Source organism: Barbus barbus (genome assembly GCF_936440315.1).
Source record: "Barbus barbus genome assembly, chromosome: 4".
Classification (NCBI taxonomy): Eukaryota; Metazoa; Chordata; class Actinopteri; order Cypriniformes; family Cyprinidae; genus Barbus; species Barbus barbus.
This window is the reverse complement of record NC_136732.1, coordinates 12,214,985-12,231,963: the sequence shown is the minus strand read 5'-3', so window position 1 is coordinate 12,231,963 and position 16,979 is coordinate 12,214,985. Positions and strand designations below refer to the sequence as shown.

Genomic DNA, 16,979 nt, shown 5'->3' with positions numbered 1-16,979 from the left:
GGGTGAAAGATTCTGCACATGCTCACGGACATACTTTGGACTTGGTTCTCTCTCACGGTTTTTCTATTACTGATGTTCAGGTTTTTGATACTTTGCTCTCAGATCATATGCCTGTATTATTTACGTTGCCTTTTTCTCAGCTAAGTTCAAGCATTACTTCTACTGTACAACTGACTCGTTCCTTTTCTTCCCACTTTTGTGATGACTTCACAAAAACCTTTAACGAGGTGTGCTTGTCTCTGTCCTTGGAGTCATCTTTACCCGACTTGGATGCTGAACAGCATCTTAGTCTGTTTAATACTGCCTGCTCAGAAGTTTTGAATACCATTGCTCCTCTTAAACCGAAGAAGTCAAAACCTAAAACTGGACCAAGGCTCAATGATAACATCTGCTCTCTGAGGCAAGCTTGTAGAAGAGCTGAACGAAAATGGAAAAAGGACAAATTGCAAATTTCAGATGAAATGCTTAAAGACTGTTTTGCTACTTTTCAGAAAGCAGTGAAATCCGCAAATTCTAAGTACTTTTCTAATTTAATTGCAAAGAATCATCATAGTTATAAAGCCTTATTTTCTGTTATAAATTCTGTTTTAAATCCTCCTGTAAATGTGATTTCAAATCCCTCAGTGTCATTATGTGAAGGTTTCTCAAGGTTTTTCTGTGATAAGATCATTACCCTGAGATCTCAGTTGCAACCACTTGCTAATGTTTCACCTGAATTTTGCTGCTCTTCAGCCATATGGAGTGCTTTTGATCCAGTTTCTCTCCAGACTCTCAAAGAAATTCTTGACCATTTGAAACCTTCTTTCTGCTCTCATGATGTTCTCCCTCCATGTATTTGAAAACAAATTTTTTACTCGGTTGGACCTAGTTTGGTGTCTTTTCTGAATAAATGTTTAGTTTATTTATGAATAAATGTTTAGTTCAGGGACTATACCTGATAGCCTCAAAGAAGCTACTGTGACACCTCTGCTTAAAAAACCTTCACTTGATGCAAATAATTGTAATAATTTTCGACCCATCTCAAATCTTCCGTTCATTACTAAAGCACTGGAAAACTGTGTTTATTCAGCTTTAGTCTTTCCTTAGTGCAAATAATATTTTTGAAACTTTCCAGTCTGGTTTTAAGCCTCTGCATAGCACAGAGTCTGCTTTATTACAGGTTCTTAATGATACTTTGTTGACGACTGACTCTTTTATGTCCATATAAAAGAGTCTTTTATCCCAATTCTGTTAGATTTAACCTCGGCTTTTGATACAGTTGATCATAAAATTATTTTATCTCGACTAGAACATTTTGTGGGCATGCAGGGAACTGTTCTTAGCTGGTTCAAATCATACTTAACAAATAGAAGTTTCTCCGTCTGATTGGGTAATTTTTCTTCGTTGCCTGCTTAACTTTCCTGTGGAGTGCCGCAGGGTTCTGTTCTCGCACCCATTCTTTTTTCTTTGTATTTAATTCCTTTGGGCTCTATTTTCAGAAAGCATGGTGTATCATTTCACTGCTATGCAGATGATAGCCAAATTTATCTACCTCTGAAACTAAATAAACATGCTGCTTTGGAATTTTTAATTTTTTTTATTGCCTGGATGAAGTGAAAACGTGGTTCTCTCAAATTTCTGAATGAATCAAAAACCGAGGTTACAGTCTTTGGCCCTAGTGAAAATTCAGGGAACAGAAGTTTCGATCTGGACCACCTTGCTCCTTTTACTTCTTGCTGTATTAAGAACCTAGGTTTCTTCTGGGATCAGAGTCTTAAATTTAATAAACAAATAATTCCAGTTAGTAGTTCCTGTTTTTTTCAGCTCCACCTTCTCTACAAAATTAAATCTTTTCTCTCAGTGAAAACTTTAGAGATTGCTATCCATGCGCTCATTACATCTCGCTTGGACTACTGCAACTCTATTTATTTTGGCATTTCTAAATCTTCCATCGCTCGTCTTCAATTAGTACAGAATGCTGCTGCTAAATTCCTCAAAGGACAATGTAAATTTGATGACGTTACTCCAATTTTGAAATCGTTGCATTGGTTACCTGTGCATCTTAGAATTGAGTTCAAAATTCTTCTCTATGTTTTTAAATCTATAAATAATCTGGCACCGAGCTATCTATCTGATCAACTTTATCCATACAATCCTACACGGAACCTGAGGTCTGGTGATCAAAGACTTCTCTCTGATCACGGTTAAAGCATAGAGGTGATAGAGTCTTTGCGGCTATATCAGATCGGCACAGTCTTTAACTGTTTTTAAATAATCTCTTAAAACCTATTTCATTTTTCTTTGGCTTTTAATTCATTGTGAGTTTATGGTATGAATCTGTGGGTTGCCTTGTGTTTTATGTCTTTGTGTGTTCAGCATTTTGGTAAGCCGTGCTTGCTATTTTTAAATGTGCTATATAAATAAAACAAATTTGAAACTTGACTATACAAGTCCCACTTATCAGTTAAATAAGCAAGTCACCTGATAGAGGAATCAGCATTATTTTTTTTCTACACCTGCGTGTATGTGATTTTCACCAAGGCTGCCTTTATTTGATAAAAAAATTCCGTAAAGTAAAAACTGTAATATTGTGAAATACTATTACAGTCTAAAATAACTGTTTTCTATTTAGATATTTTGTAAAATAGTTTTCTGCAGCCTATCTCCAGTCTTCAGTATCACATGATTCTTCAGAAATCATTTTAATTATCATATGAAAACAGTTGTGCTGCATAACATTTTTGTAGGAACCATGATACCATTTCAGGATTCTTTGACGAATAGAAACTTAATTTGATTTGAAATATAAATTTTCTGTAACATTATAAATGTATTTACTGTGACTTTTGATCAATTTAATGAATCCTTGCTGAAAAGAGTAATAATAACAACAAAAAAATCTTGCTCAGTGAATGCTGTTAGCCAACATTGTTGTAGATATCAGTCTTTCCTCTGTCAAGCTGACAGGAGCTGCACTACACCAGCTGCCTGGGGCAGAACAAATATGGCCAAGTGAACCGCTAAGGCATACCTCTTTTACTTTTATAATGTAATGTACTTTCAAGTGAAACGGGTACTCAAAAAGAATAAAATGGGCAGGACTTTATATATTTAAAATTGATTAGATTGTAAAAAGATGCTCTTATGTGTTTGAAGGGCAGGGGTTGAATTGTAGGACTTGTTTCCATCTCAGAGTTTTTAATGCGATACAAACTCTGACATATAAGTTGAAATAAAGTACAGTTTTAATTTTTACTCTCAGGTTGAAAAGTAAGGTATAATGGTCTATATGCACAGTTACTTCCTGGTTTTAGATAAGCCAGCTCAGTCATTTCCCATCAACTGTCAAAATCAGCTGTGCTATAAGGAGAGCGCCCTTTCACTACATAATCCATTCAGAATTTAAATAAAAGTTCTGCTTGTCTAAGAGGACCATACTGTACTGTATACTACCATGTACTGTTTCAGGAATGACAAACGTGAATGAATCCACAAAATTATTCCACGAGTCATTGCTATGATTAACAGTGTTAAGTGTAGCAATGGCCGAAACAAATGATTGGACAAGCCGATAAATAAACCTGAGAATAAACCTGTGCATTAAGTGATTTAGAGTAAATTCAGAGTAACAAAACTACACCAGCAAGTCTATATTGGCTGAATGTATTTAGCAGCTTCTACAGTTAAAGATAAAACTTAAAAAAAAAAAGTTTTTAAATGAAATCTAAAAATATTTCAAAATATTTAATGCATTATTGTTTAGTTGTTAAATAATAATATACTTATTTAATGGGCTTATGGGTGACTGGGCTTATTTATTTTTTAAATGACATGAGATTTTGTGACTTCCTTCACTTGATATACTTTATACTTCAGTAAAATAAAAGTACTAAAATGTAACACTAATAATTTTATAATAAACCCAAAAGCAAGATGTAAAAAAATTAGGGAGTTGAAAGGGAGTCCTTCTGCTGCCATCTACTGGTTATAACTGTAATTTCATGTAATTTTCATCTTAAAAAGTATTTTTTTTCCACCAGGAGACACATTTAGGCCAACATGTGAACAGCCCCTAAGAAGCATCAATTTTCTACATTTTTGTTTGCTCAGTGCATGAAAAGGTTTATTCCACCTGTTTCAATCTGACTGAAATTTCAATAGATTTGAGCATTTTTATTCCGATTGATGTGTTTACATGAAGTATTTTCATTCAGATTGGACTTTTAAACTGGTTATAGCTAATCAGAAAACAATGCTCTATGTAAACGGGGCTATTGACTCACTCATTAAGACAGTCACTTGCTGCCACCTACTGGCGGTTTGCTTTCATTATTAAAAGTATAAACTCTGTGTAAATGCATCTAAATGCAGCTGTTTATTCTGCAGTGGAAAGATAGGTTTTCTTAATACTGATTTAATTTGATTGATAACAGCCCTATATTGTCTTATTATATTAAGTGAAATGATATATAAAATGTAAGAATTTAATATGAAAGATGCATTTACAGTTAGGGAAAAATGGCCTTTAGGAAAATAAATTATTATTTTTTAAAAAACACCTGGAAATCGATTTAAATAAATTTTAGTATGCACTATGCAGTAACTTCAGTCATATAAAACTTAATTTACCAAAAACAAAATTATGGCCAGTGAAAATGCGGAGTAGCTAGTAATTTTGGACAACTACTACAGCCACAGTTGTCACGAGTCCGGGCTCGGCAGTTCTTCCCTGTCGCCACCAGAGGTCACCATCTCCCTTCCTCCCGGACTCATCTACGTAATCACATGCACCTGCCACATCACATACACCTGCTTAACCACACACACCTGTACACTTAACACTCCCAGCTGTTCTCCGTTTGCCACAGACTATATAGTCTCCCCTTTCCCACCACTCGTTAATTGTAATTTACAAATGTGTTGCAGTGAGTACATTTCTTGTGTTTTGCTCTGGTCTGGGATACATGCACTGTATTGCCGTCTGGTATCCCAGATCTTTTCTGTTTAGTTTTTTGCTGTGTTGGCTTGTTGTTTTTTGAAATTAAAGAGCACTTCCCTGCACTTGGACCCTGACCTCATCGCTTCTTCGCCGTGCCGTGACAACAGTGGTTAGTGAGCAAAAAAGTTGATGTCAGGCCCTGTGTGTATTAATTTGTTATTCTTCCCATCACACACTTCCTTTGCTAATTCCAAAATGTCATAGTCAGTTGATAGCAGACTAATGCAGTTATTGATGCTGTTTTTAGAGAGAGAGAGAATAAGTGTGTGACTTACCCGAGTCTGTGCATCTCTCAAGAGCGTTTGGCAGCAGTGTCTCTACTAGTAGCAAAACCGTTAATGACAGTGTTAATCTGTTTTAAGAACAGTGCAGTTTTACATCGCTAGTGAGAAATGTCATGTAGCTTTTAAGTTGCCTAACTGATAAAATCATCAAAGTAGCTCTGAACCGCTGACAACATGTATCCGTACTGTATGTGTGTGCGTTTGTCAGGGAGAGATTGCGGGAAAAAGATCTGCTTTCCGTAGGCTACATAATAAAACATAATTTTGTGGCAAATTACGTTTATGGAAGTAATTTGTCACTTTTATCCTATTGTTAAGGCTATTTATTTGCTTGGTTAGTGTCGTTGTGGGTTTTGGTTCTTTTGCTGTTTTAGGCTGATCTTTGAAATAACTGAAATCATTTGGCGAAGTGATATGGACATGGGAATGCGGTCAAGACCTGCCTGGAACTACGTTACCATACATGTCCTTGAAAATAATTGCACAACTTGGAGCACTTGTCAGCCAATCAGATTCAAGCATTCAACAGCCCTGCAGTATAATCTTCTATAATGCGCAGATGCACAAGATATACAGAGACATGAAAACAAGAAAGTAAATATTTTTGGGAATGAGGGACAGGTGCGTCAGGAAACTGTTTAATTTATCACTGTAACTCAGCACCTGTGCTGTCTGTATCCTGTTTCATGGATCAGTGTGTTGGCTTTCACAGCAGCTCTCTCTTTCTCTTTCCTATTCCCATTTGTCATTTCCTCCTCATTCCATCAGCACTATCCTGCTCGCTCTCTCTCGCTCTGATGTGCGTCACAGGCTGGGTAAACACGTTTACTGTGGGGCCTTCTGCTCACCTGCTTTGAATTTTACATAGTGAGTGGGCTAGAAGCTGAGAGAGAGACTGTGTGTGTGTGTGTGTGTGTGTGTGTGTGTGTGTGTGTGTCTTAGATGAGCTCCTCTGATCTCAGAGGCATGAAAACACATGCTTCATTAACCATGTGTCAGAGATGGTCCTTAAGAGATCACTGACCACTGCAGCTTGACAATATTAGCATCTGTTTGCACATTTCAGGATTCATTTCATATGACAGATCACAAGTTTATTTGTGTCTCATAAGAGTCCTGCAAATTGTAGCAGAGACCCGTTAAAGGAATAATTTAGCTGGAAAATTTTGTTGTTAGTTGCTCACCCTACTGTCACTTCAAACCTGCATTAGATTTATGTAGAAAACAGAAAATTTCTGAATAATTTTTATTTTTTAAAATATGCAATATTTAAAACAGAGGGGAAGATTTTTAGCACATTACTTACATTTTGGTGTGTTCCCCACATAAAGCTATTATATGTATTAAGAAAACTTGAAATGGTGTGCTTTATTTTTTATTTTTTGAGGCAGTTATGGAAAAGATTCATCAAATTTTTATGTCCCAAAGAAGAAAAAATACATCAAATGGTTTTAGAAAAATAATAATAATAAATAAAATAATAATAATTTAATCAGCACTACTGTTTCCAACATTGATAATAATAATAAAAAAATGTTTCCTGAGCATTAAATCAGCATTTTGAAAATTCAGCTTTACCCTCACAGGAATAAATTACATTTTTATATATATATATATATATATATATATATATATATATATATATATATATATTCAAACAGAACAGTTATTTTTACTTGTAATAATATTTCACAATATTGTTGTTTTTACTGTCTATTTAATAAGATAATGCAGTCCTGGTAAGCACATTATACTTCTTTCAAAAACATAAAAAATCTTAAAGACTCTACATTTAGCATGATAGTGTATTTTATTTGAATATTAATTTGAATATTTACTCTTTAAATGTATCACAATTTTAATATAACATATTTTGGAGCATAATAAAACATATATAAAAAAAAAAATTCTCTTAAGGGAAAATAGATCAAGAAAATCTGACTGACTTTATTATTAATTATCATAAGCCATAAGTGAGCCTACCTTTAACCCCAAACTTGATATTCAACTAGTTTGCATGTATGTTGTAAATAAACACAGCACATGTTCTTAGTAAATGTCATGTGTGATGGTGAGCTTTCTGTGTCTACGGCAGCATTATTCTGGCTTTCACCATTCGTGTTTTCAGCACCTTGGACAGCAGCCAAACAGGAGCACGTCGATGAGTAAGTGCGAGAGATTCTCCTGTCGGTGTGCTGTGATTGGTCCGATTTTGAGAGGTTCTATGACTCATAACGGTGCCAGAAGGCAGCGACGCAGTGATTAGCTCAACCATGACTGAACTGTGCCTCTCGACAGACACACCGACCAGCACCTGCATCTGTTAGTCCACACCACCACTGTCCCAACACAATAAAAACAAACACCACTGACCTTTTGTTAAAGGAATGTTCTGGGTTCAATACAAGTTAAAGAGATAGTTCCAAAAATTACAAATTGTCATAATTTGCAAACTGCCACAGTATCTCACTCCTATTTTAATGTTTTTGAGAAAAATCTCTTATGCTCACCAAGAATGCATTTATTTGATCAAAATAGAATAAAAACAGTAATATTGTGAAATGTATTACAATTTAAAATAAGTGTTTTCTATTTTAATATATTTAAAAATGTAATGCCTGTGATGCAAAGCTGAATTTTTTGCATCATTACTCCAGTTTTCAGTGTCACACAATCCTTCAGAAATCATTCTAATATGCAGCTCAAGAAACATTTCTGATTAATATCAGCTGTGCTGCTTCATATTTTTATGGAAACTGTGATGCATGTTTTTTTCAGGATTCTTTGATGAATAGAAAGCTCAAAACAACATTGTTTGTAATAGAAAGCTTTTGATTTATATTATAAATCATACATTAATTAATCATACATACATCAATCATAAATGATTACATTATAAATATTTTTGATTAGACATTATAACTTAAAAGTGGTGATTAATAGTGGTCTTTACTGCCACTTTTAATCAATTTAATATATCATTGCTGAATAAAAGTATTAATTTCTTTAAACTTAATAACCCCAAACTTTTGAATGGTAGTATATATTTTTATTTCTTCCATAAATACAAAATGAGACATTAGGAATGATGTCCAAGCTGCTCTTTTCCAAACAACAAAGATGCATGCTAATTAATAATGTCAAGCTCCAAAATGCACTATAAACATGTCATAAAAGTAGTCCATATTACCAAACATGGAAAATTACCAAACCGGGAAAATGTAAATGAACTGTTAAAGGGGTCATATGATGCTATTTTAAAGATCATTATTTTGTGTGTTTGGTGTAACAGAATATGCTGACATGCTTTAATGTTCAAAAAACACATTATTTTTCAAAAACTGTACAGTATTGTAGGTCCTCTATGCCCCACCTCTCTCAAACGCATCGTTTTCAACAAAGCCCCTCCTTCCGACAAGCACCGTCTACTCTGATTGGCCAGCTGACACAGTGCATTGAGATTGGCCAAACACCACAAGCATGCGTCGGAAATGTAACGCCCCTTCACGTTAATCACCATAATCACGAGCTTCAGCTTTCAAAGTAATTATAAAGACAGTTAATAATGTCGTTAGTGTTACCATCAGTTCAAACCCGAGAGGGGAACAGAGTCGCGTGACAGACGCAGTGATGATGCTCTTTTAGACAGAATAAATCCTTTTGTGATAACTTTGAGCTTTGTAACTCTGCAGATCGTATACATGCACAAACAGCTACATAACACACTAAAGAAAAGGAAAACAAGAAATCGCATCATATGACCCCTTTAAAAAGAACTGATCAGAGGACATCTCAGAAGAATATTGCTGGAACGCCACTCTCTCATGAACACGCGTAAAACAGTTAGCGGAAGCTAGAGATTACGATTTATAAAGTTTTAAATATGGATATTTTTGTTACACAAAGGCATCGATTTGCTTCAGAAGGCCATGTGAAGCACTTTTCATGATGGATGGATGCATGTTTTTGGGCTTCAAAATCTCAGTCACCATTCACTACCATTATAAAGCTTGGAAGAGCAAAGACATTTTTTAATATAACTCTGAATGTATTCATCTGAAAGAAAAAAGTCATATAGGATGGCTTGAGGGCGAGTAAATCATGGGTTAATTTTCATTTTTGGGTGAACTATCTCTTTAAAGGTACATATTTAGTACTTTAAGAGTACATTAGGACCTAAATTGTACCTTTTGAAAGGAGACCGGCCCAGTGCCAGTTTTGTACCTTTTTCAGAGTGTGTTTAAAAAAGTGGGTCTGATTGGGACAACATTGAAAATAGTTTGTCCTGATTTCCTTGCAACAATCCTTCCCTTGCTAATTTACACAAAAAGCCTCAGAATGAGCCTCCAAATGATTAATTTCCTAATTACACACATTATTCTTCTCTGCTGTCCTCTGATTAGTTCTTATTAACAGTTCATTTACATTTTCCCTGTTTGGTAATTTGTCGCAATAACCAAAATAGAAAATGCAATTGTGCTTTTGAAGCATTGTTGTGATGACTCATACTCCAGGCGTACAGAAAATGACTGTGGATTTGTGTTTTACTTCTGCGTGTTTGATTTGACTGCTAACAGATGTGATGCTTTTTTCTGAAGTCGCACATCACAAGAGCTCAAAAGAGGCAAAAAGTGTGACAAAATCAAAACAAAAGCAGTTTTGACACTGCTGTGTGATTGCAAGACATCCGATTAGTATGCCACCATCCTTCATTTGTCTTACCGTCAGATCTGAGGTGGCCTTAAATGCCGGTTGCCTTTTCATAATCAGACAACACAATGAAATCCTGCCGTTTGACACGTGGAGGGGAATCAGACCCCATGGGATGCGGAGGGAAGCTCACTTTGAATCGCAGCACAATTGTGTATGTGTGCCTGTTTGTGTGGGCGTATATGGCTGCGGCTCATATTCCAGAAGCTTTAGATTTGTCAGCAGACAGGCCTGACTCTTCCTTGAGGTCGCTCTGAATTAAATATGAGGAGTCTTGTGGAAATGTTTCTGCTGGACAAGCAGTTGTCAAGAGGTGTCTCGCTGCAAACTTTAAATCTACTTTTACCTGCTTGACTTTAATTGATTATGTTTGTTAAATTAGGTACATTTAGGCTAATTTAGGCTATTCTGTGAATAGAGAAAACGTGCGCAGTGTGTTATACAGCAGATTGCAGAAACAGTAAGATTAGTACGTAGTATGCTAATCTGAAAATCTCAAATTCCCATACTTTCATAGTACTGTATATACTGATTTCTTGTCCATTATTGAAGCATGTGCTGTATATACTTGTTTAATTTGACATTGCTTTTTGCATGAAGCAAGGAAGTTTGCATATTCAGACACAGGCTATGTTCAGAATATTAGCATACTACTAGCGGTACTGTACTGAAAATACTATTTTAGTATGTGAAACAACACACATTAAGATAAACTTTTGAAACCATAGTGTGCTACATTGTTGTTTTAGTGGCATATGGCTGTTTGGCAGAAGTAGGAAGAGTATACACAGTATACTGTTCAAAAGTTTAGGTCCAGTAAGATATTTTTCTGAAAGAAATTCATATTTTTTATTCAGCAAGGATGCATTAAAATGATCAAAAGTGACAGTAACAGACATTTATAATGTTACAAAAGATTTCTATTTTAAAGAAATGCTGTTCTTTATTGAAGGCCGCCATGGAATATAAAAATAAATAAAAAGGTTATCAATTAAAATATCAGTTTATATTTCACAATTCACATTTATTTATCCATCCAATTGTGATAAAAAAGTCCAAAGTACAAAATATGATTCTAGTTTATATCTCACATTTATGATTTTTTTCTCATAATTCTGAGTTTACATCTCGTAAGTCTGTTTTTTTTTTAAGCAATTGCAAGTATCTCGGTTCAGAATTTTCTTATAAACTCGCAATTAGAAGTTTTCTCGCAATTTTGAGTTTATAGCTCAAAATTAAAAGAAAAGCAATGTATCATAATTGCGAGGGAAAAAATGTTCGAACTGTGAAATAACATTAATGTTTAACGTGAGTTGTAAGGAAAGAAAATTCTGAATTGTGAGAAAAAAAGTCTTTAAGTTTTTTATTTCTTGATCCCTTGGCGGAAACAAGCTTCCATAACAACAATAACTATAATGGTAACTATAATTAAAGTTTTAATAATTGTTCTAACTCTATGACAATGAAGTCCGCACAAATTGCCTACAATAATGACACAGAGGAACGATTTTGCTGGAATCACTTCCAGAATGATTTTCTTCAGCTGATGAACAATAAAAACATTGACAGCCAATCAGAATCCACCGCGAGCATTTAAAGTGGCAGATGATGTAACTGCAGAGTGCATTTAAGGTGTGGCCGCTAATATAGTTATCGTCCTTGAAGTGAACGGCCCTTTAGTGTTGATGTATTTTTCTGGTCAAGTCAAGTCACCTTTATTTATAAAGCGCTTTTAACAATGTAAATTGTGTCAAAGCAACTGCACAATATCAAAAAGGAAAATAGTGTGTCAATAATGTAAAATGAAAAGATTATCAGTTAAAGGCATTTCATTATTGAATTCAGTGATGTCATCATCCAGCTCAGTTCAGTTTAAATATGTATGCATATATATGTAATAGACACTTTCAAAAAACATGCAGAAGTGAGAGTGAGTGACCTCTCGAAGAGCAGTAGAATAGAGTAAACTTTATTATTGCCTGTTGTGTTGAAGAGGTAATGAACTCATTGGGGAATCTACTACTATTCAACTCTGTATGGTGAGCAGGCAAGATTCTCTCCTTCCTTTCCTGCCTTTGTCTGTGCTGAGAGCTGATATCTTCTCTCAGGTTCCCTGCGGTGTGTGGTGCTCCTGAGGGTTCAGTCGTTCTGGATCTCCTCATGTTCTCTGGCCTGTGCTCTTGCTCTCTGCTAATGAACTCCCATGACAGAAATATACAACAAAATAACAGCTGAGGGAGGAGGAACAGTGTCTCCATCTTAAACAGAGAGTTCTGAGACATCGGCTAGCCGATTTAGCATTTGGAACACCGCTCAGTTTCTTCAGAAATTGTGAAAATATAGCTAATCCTTCACTGGTATTCTTCGTCCTCCACGAACAAGAGTAAATATTCACATGCAAACAGGATGAGCTCGGATGGATTTGCGGATGCAGGTGGGCGGAGCCTAAGGATTTGGAACTATATAAATAGTAGTTCTAATCAAGGGAAAGCTAAGCACTAAGAACAGGTGAATAATAGCCACATGAAAATGAGATTGTCCATTCTGACCCACAGACATGGTATAGTAAGGTATTAGGGTCAGCTTTCCTCTATGACACAACCTAAGTACGATAATGTGATGCTAGGCGGTGCTAATGTGGTCTGTGTACACTGTTAGCCAATAACGAGTTTAGCTTAAGCTTTAGTGTTCATTTGTGCTATTTTTGAGGCTTGAGGGATTTGTCTGTGATAATATTACCATGACCTTGCTGATGTACAACTGGAAACTACAGGAAATGTTTTGAAATGTGGAATTGTGCGCATTGAGATCCTATAGTATAGAAGATAACTTTATTGATATTTTGAGAGACTAATGTTTTTAGTGTCACATCTGCCAAATATTTTCTGTAAAGGAATAGTTTGGCAAAAAAAAAAAATTGAATTAGGCCATTCTTCATCAGAACAGATTTGGAGAAATGTATTATTACACCACTTGCTCAGCAATGGATCCTCTGCAGTGAATGGGTGCCGTCAGAATGAGAGTCCAAACAGCTGATTAAAAAAAATTACAGTAGTCCACAAGTAATCTACAGCCAGATTTTTAAGATCATAAGAAACAAAATGAAGTGTCTCTGCCTCGTAGTGTATTCTTCGGTCAACCTGTGTAATATTGTGCTTGTATTTTTAACCAGTGTTTACAGTGAAAATAGGGAAGTCACCAGGACAAACTCTTAACTCATCCAATTACCTAAATAAGCTGACTGAACTACAGAAACTGGTTTGAATCTAAATAGTCTCAAAGCTTAAAACAATGACTCGATTTCTATTGTGCAAAAACTCCACAGACCAACACAGAACATTATATTTTTTTAATATAATGCACAGCACAGCGTTGCATTGCATTTTTGTATTGTCCATAGCTTGACATATATTGCACCAAAATTTCTCAATCACAACACTGTATATGACAATATTACACTTATTAAATGACCCAAAAAATCTAATGTGTGCACTAACAACCAATTACTGTGACTGTGTATCAACAAATTGACAGAGTCGTTTAAAGAACATTAAACACATTCAGAGAAAATCAAGTTCGGTTTTGAAGATGAAAAAGTATATATCCTGTATATATCCTGTATCAATGCAACAATTCAGAAACTTGTTTTATATATATATTTTTTTTATGCCAGGATTTCACAGCTTTCATTCATGTAAACTCAACACTGAAGACTCTGTAGTAGATTTTCAGTTCAGCACTGCACTGCTGAAACATTTTAGAAGAGGAAAAACTATGTCCTCTAAAAGTGCTGCATCATTTTTTGGAGCGCTACACACTGTCGTTTTAGATCTCTGATTTTGCTGGCAACTCACTGAACCTCTGACTGCAATATCAACACAACTCCCGCCGGGGAGCTGGTCGCTGCAGTGCGTGTGTGTGATTTCATTCTCAGGAGTGTGTCAGGTCTCTTGTCTCAACTAATTCTGTTTCCCTGTGTCTCATCAGTCTGCGGTGACATGCTGTTGCCTGGGTTTACCTTTTCCTGTGCATGTAAAACTACTGATCAGCTTTCACCTTAATTTATTTAGCCTGCTTCCACAACCTTATATTGTATTTCTGACTTATATGAACTGCTCCTATAAGAGCAAAGAGTACATAATATAGGCCTATGTCAGGACACAAGATAAGCATGTTATTTACAGGAATGTCCTGAAAAAAAAAAACTGGATACCTGGTCACCTTGATGAAATTCTAATATAATCTGTAAAATTTCCTTTTTTTAAGGATAATTTTGGTATGCCAGCACAATCTTGAGAGGAAACGAGCAGCAGCGACAACATAACCAAGGTTAAAGCTACAGGCTAGTCTGCAGTGAATGGGTGCTGTCAGAATGAGAGTCTAAACAGCTGATAAAAATATCACAATAATCCACAAGTAATCCACACCACTCCAGTCCATCAGCTAATGTCTTGTGAAGTGAAGAGCTGCATGTTTGTAAGAAACAAATCCATCATTAGGTATTTTAACTTTAAACCTTCGGTTTTGGGTAAAATACCTATTCATACACTTTCTCCAGTGAAAAAGTCAACCTGGTCTCATAAAAATACGTACATCTGTGCACTTTCTGTGCGACACCGTTTTACGTACCTTACTGCACGTTTCACCACAATTTAAAAGAGAAATGTCCACTGAGTGGTGCTAAAACACAGGTTAAATATGGGAACCCTGGCACGTTTTTATTATGTTGATATAGGTACATATTGCTGTGTTTTTATTATGTTGATATAGGCACGTATTGCTGTGTTTTTATTATGTTGATATAGGCACGTATTGCTGTGTTTTTATTATGTTGATATAGGCATGTATTGCTGTGTTTTTATTATGTTGATATAGGTGTCAGCGAATCACAGTCATTTGCACCCACGTTACCCAGATCACAGTCACCTGAGTTCTAATTCCCCGCACCTGTCACCTACTAATCACCAGTACTATATCCACTCACCGCTCGTGCTCCTTCCTCGTCCGGTCTACCGTTCACTACCGAACCTAAGCCTGACCCCTAACCTTGTGTTTACCTGTCTACAGCGTTCCTACGTTGCACCGCTCCTGTACTCCACCACTCCCGATCTCCACCGCTCCAAGAATCTCCAAGCCCTACCCGCCCTCATGGCAGAGCGCGCCGCCGCCCTTCCCTCCTGGATCCAGCCCCACTCCATCACACAGTATATTCTCTTGCACAGTTTCAATAAACCTTGTATTGACCTAACTCCTCCGTGTCTCACAGCCTGTTCGTGACAGAAGACCGGACCCCCCCAAACACCGCATGTCATGGAGACCCGGCCGCCATCGGCCGTCGACACGCTGAAGAAGTTGGTCAATACCCTCCGGGCCTCCCTTCTTCCGGCCCCACCACCTGCCTCTGAGAGTTCCATGACCATTCCATCTACTTACGCGGGTGATGCGGCTGGGTGTGGCGGATTCCTGCTTCAAGTGTCACTCTACATAGAGATGCAACCCCAGAAGTTTACCACTGAGAGATCGAAGGTGGCCTTCTTAACCTCTCTCCTGTCCGGTAAGGCGTTGCTCTGGGCGAAGGCCATCTGGGACACGCAGAGTGTTATTACCAACTCCTACGAGGCGTTCACCAACCACTTCAAGGAAGTATTCGGAGTCACCGCGGGACGAATCTCCGTGCAAGATCGGCTGCTTCGGCTGCGCCAAGGAGATGCTTCCGTGGAGGACTACACCTTAGAGTTCCGCACTTTAGCGGCCACAAGTTGTTGGAACGAAGCGGCCCTGTTGAGTGCTTACCGCCTTGGCCTGAATTCCCGCCTGCGCACCCAGATGGCCATCTATGATGACAGCGTCGGCCTCGAGAACTTCATGCAATGGTCATCTCACATATCACAGCGCCTCACCACTTGCCTCGAGGACGAGACCGCCCCCCAGCCAGCCTCACCTGCCTCCGGCACTCTAGTACCAGAACCCATGCTCATAGACACCGCCCGCCTATCCTGCACGGAATGTGCACGCCGCCTTGGGGCTAATTTGTGTCTCTACTGCGCCACTCCAGGCCATTTAATCCGGGAATGCCCCGTTAGACCCCCACGCCCAGCGGTGATTACCCTCCAAGTAGAACCCAATATTTCCTCATTGTCTCTGATGTCGGTACAACTTCTCACCCCAAACTCCTCTCTTACAGTCTCCGCCCTGCTCGACTCGGGCTCCTCTGGGAATTTCATCTCCCAAACCCTCCTAAACCGTCTCAATCTCCCCCGGAAGCGGCAACCCCGGGAGCTCCGAGTCGAGACCATCCAGGGAAAGCCGCTGGGACGTGGAAGGGTGAAATACCGAGCTCCCCCACTGACACTCAGGATTGGCTGCCTGCATGAGGAATCCATCACCTTTCTGGTACTGGAGGGGCCCACGGTGGATATCATCCTGGGACGCCCCTGGCTTCATCAACACTCTCCTGTAGTCAGATGGGATCCATGTGAAATAATTCGCTGGAGCGAATCCTGTTCCCATTCCTGCCTGCGGTCAGTGCAGAAGATTCCGCGGAACCCCACTCCCCTTCCAGTCTGTTCCACCCTAGTCGAAAGCCCGGAGCCTCAGGTGAAGTGTACGATCCCATCTGACTACCAGGCGCTCCAGGATGTGTTCAGCAAACAGGCAGCCACCCACCTCCCACCGCACCAGCCATGGGACTGTGCCATCGACCTGCTGCCTGGAGCTAAACTTCCTAAATGTAAGGTTTACCCTCTGTCCATCCCGGAGCGCAAGGTGATGGAGGAGTACATCAAGGAGGCTCTCCAACAAGGGTTCATCCGGCAGTCAACATCCCCCGCGGCCTCAAGCTTCTTCTTCGTGGGCAAAAAAGACGGAGGATTGCGGCCCTGCATTGATTACCGCGCTCTGAATGACCTGACAGTCAAGCTCCCGTACCCACTTCCCCTGGTCCCGGCCGCCCTAGAAGAACTCCGTGGGGCCCGCATCTTCTCCAAGTTGGACCTGCGTAGACCGCA

The 16,979-nt window shown here is 38.2% G+C and overlaps 1 protein-coding gene across 1 annotated transcript in view; it reads left to right on the top strand.

Moving 5' to 3' along the window:
* LOC306868074 (C-Jun-amino-terminal kinase-interacting protein 4-like) overlaps positions 1-15,249 on the top strand; it is a gene marked incomplete at both ends in the record, with an annotated part of 70,680 nt that extends 55,431 nt beyond the window's left edge. Inside the window, one exon of the mRNA XM_079414067.1 lies at positions 14,848-15,249. Within this exon, the coding sequence (XP_079270193.1) occupies positions 14,848-15,249 (402 nt within the window). The remainder of the gene's footprint in view (positions 1-14,847) is intronic.
* Positions 15,250-16,979: the final 1,730 nt, after the last annotated feature.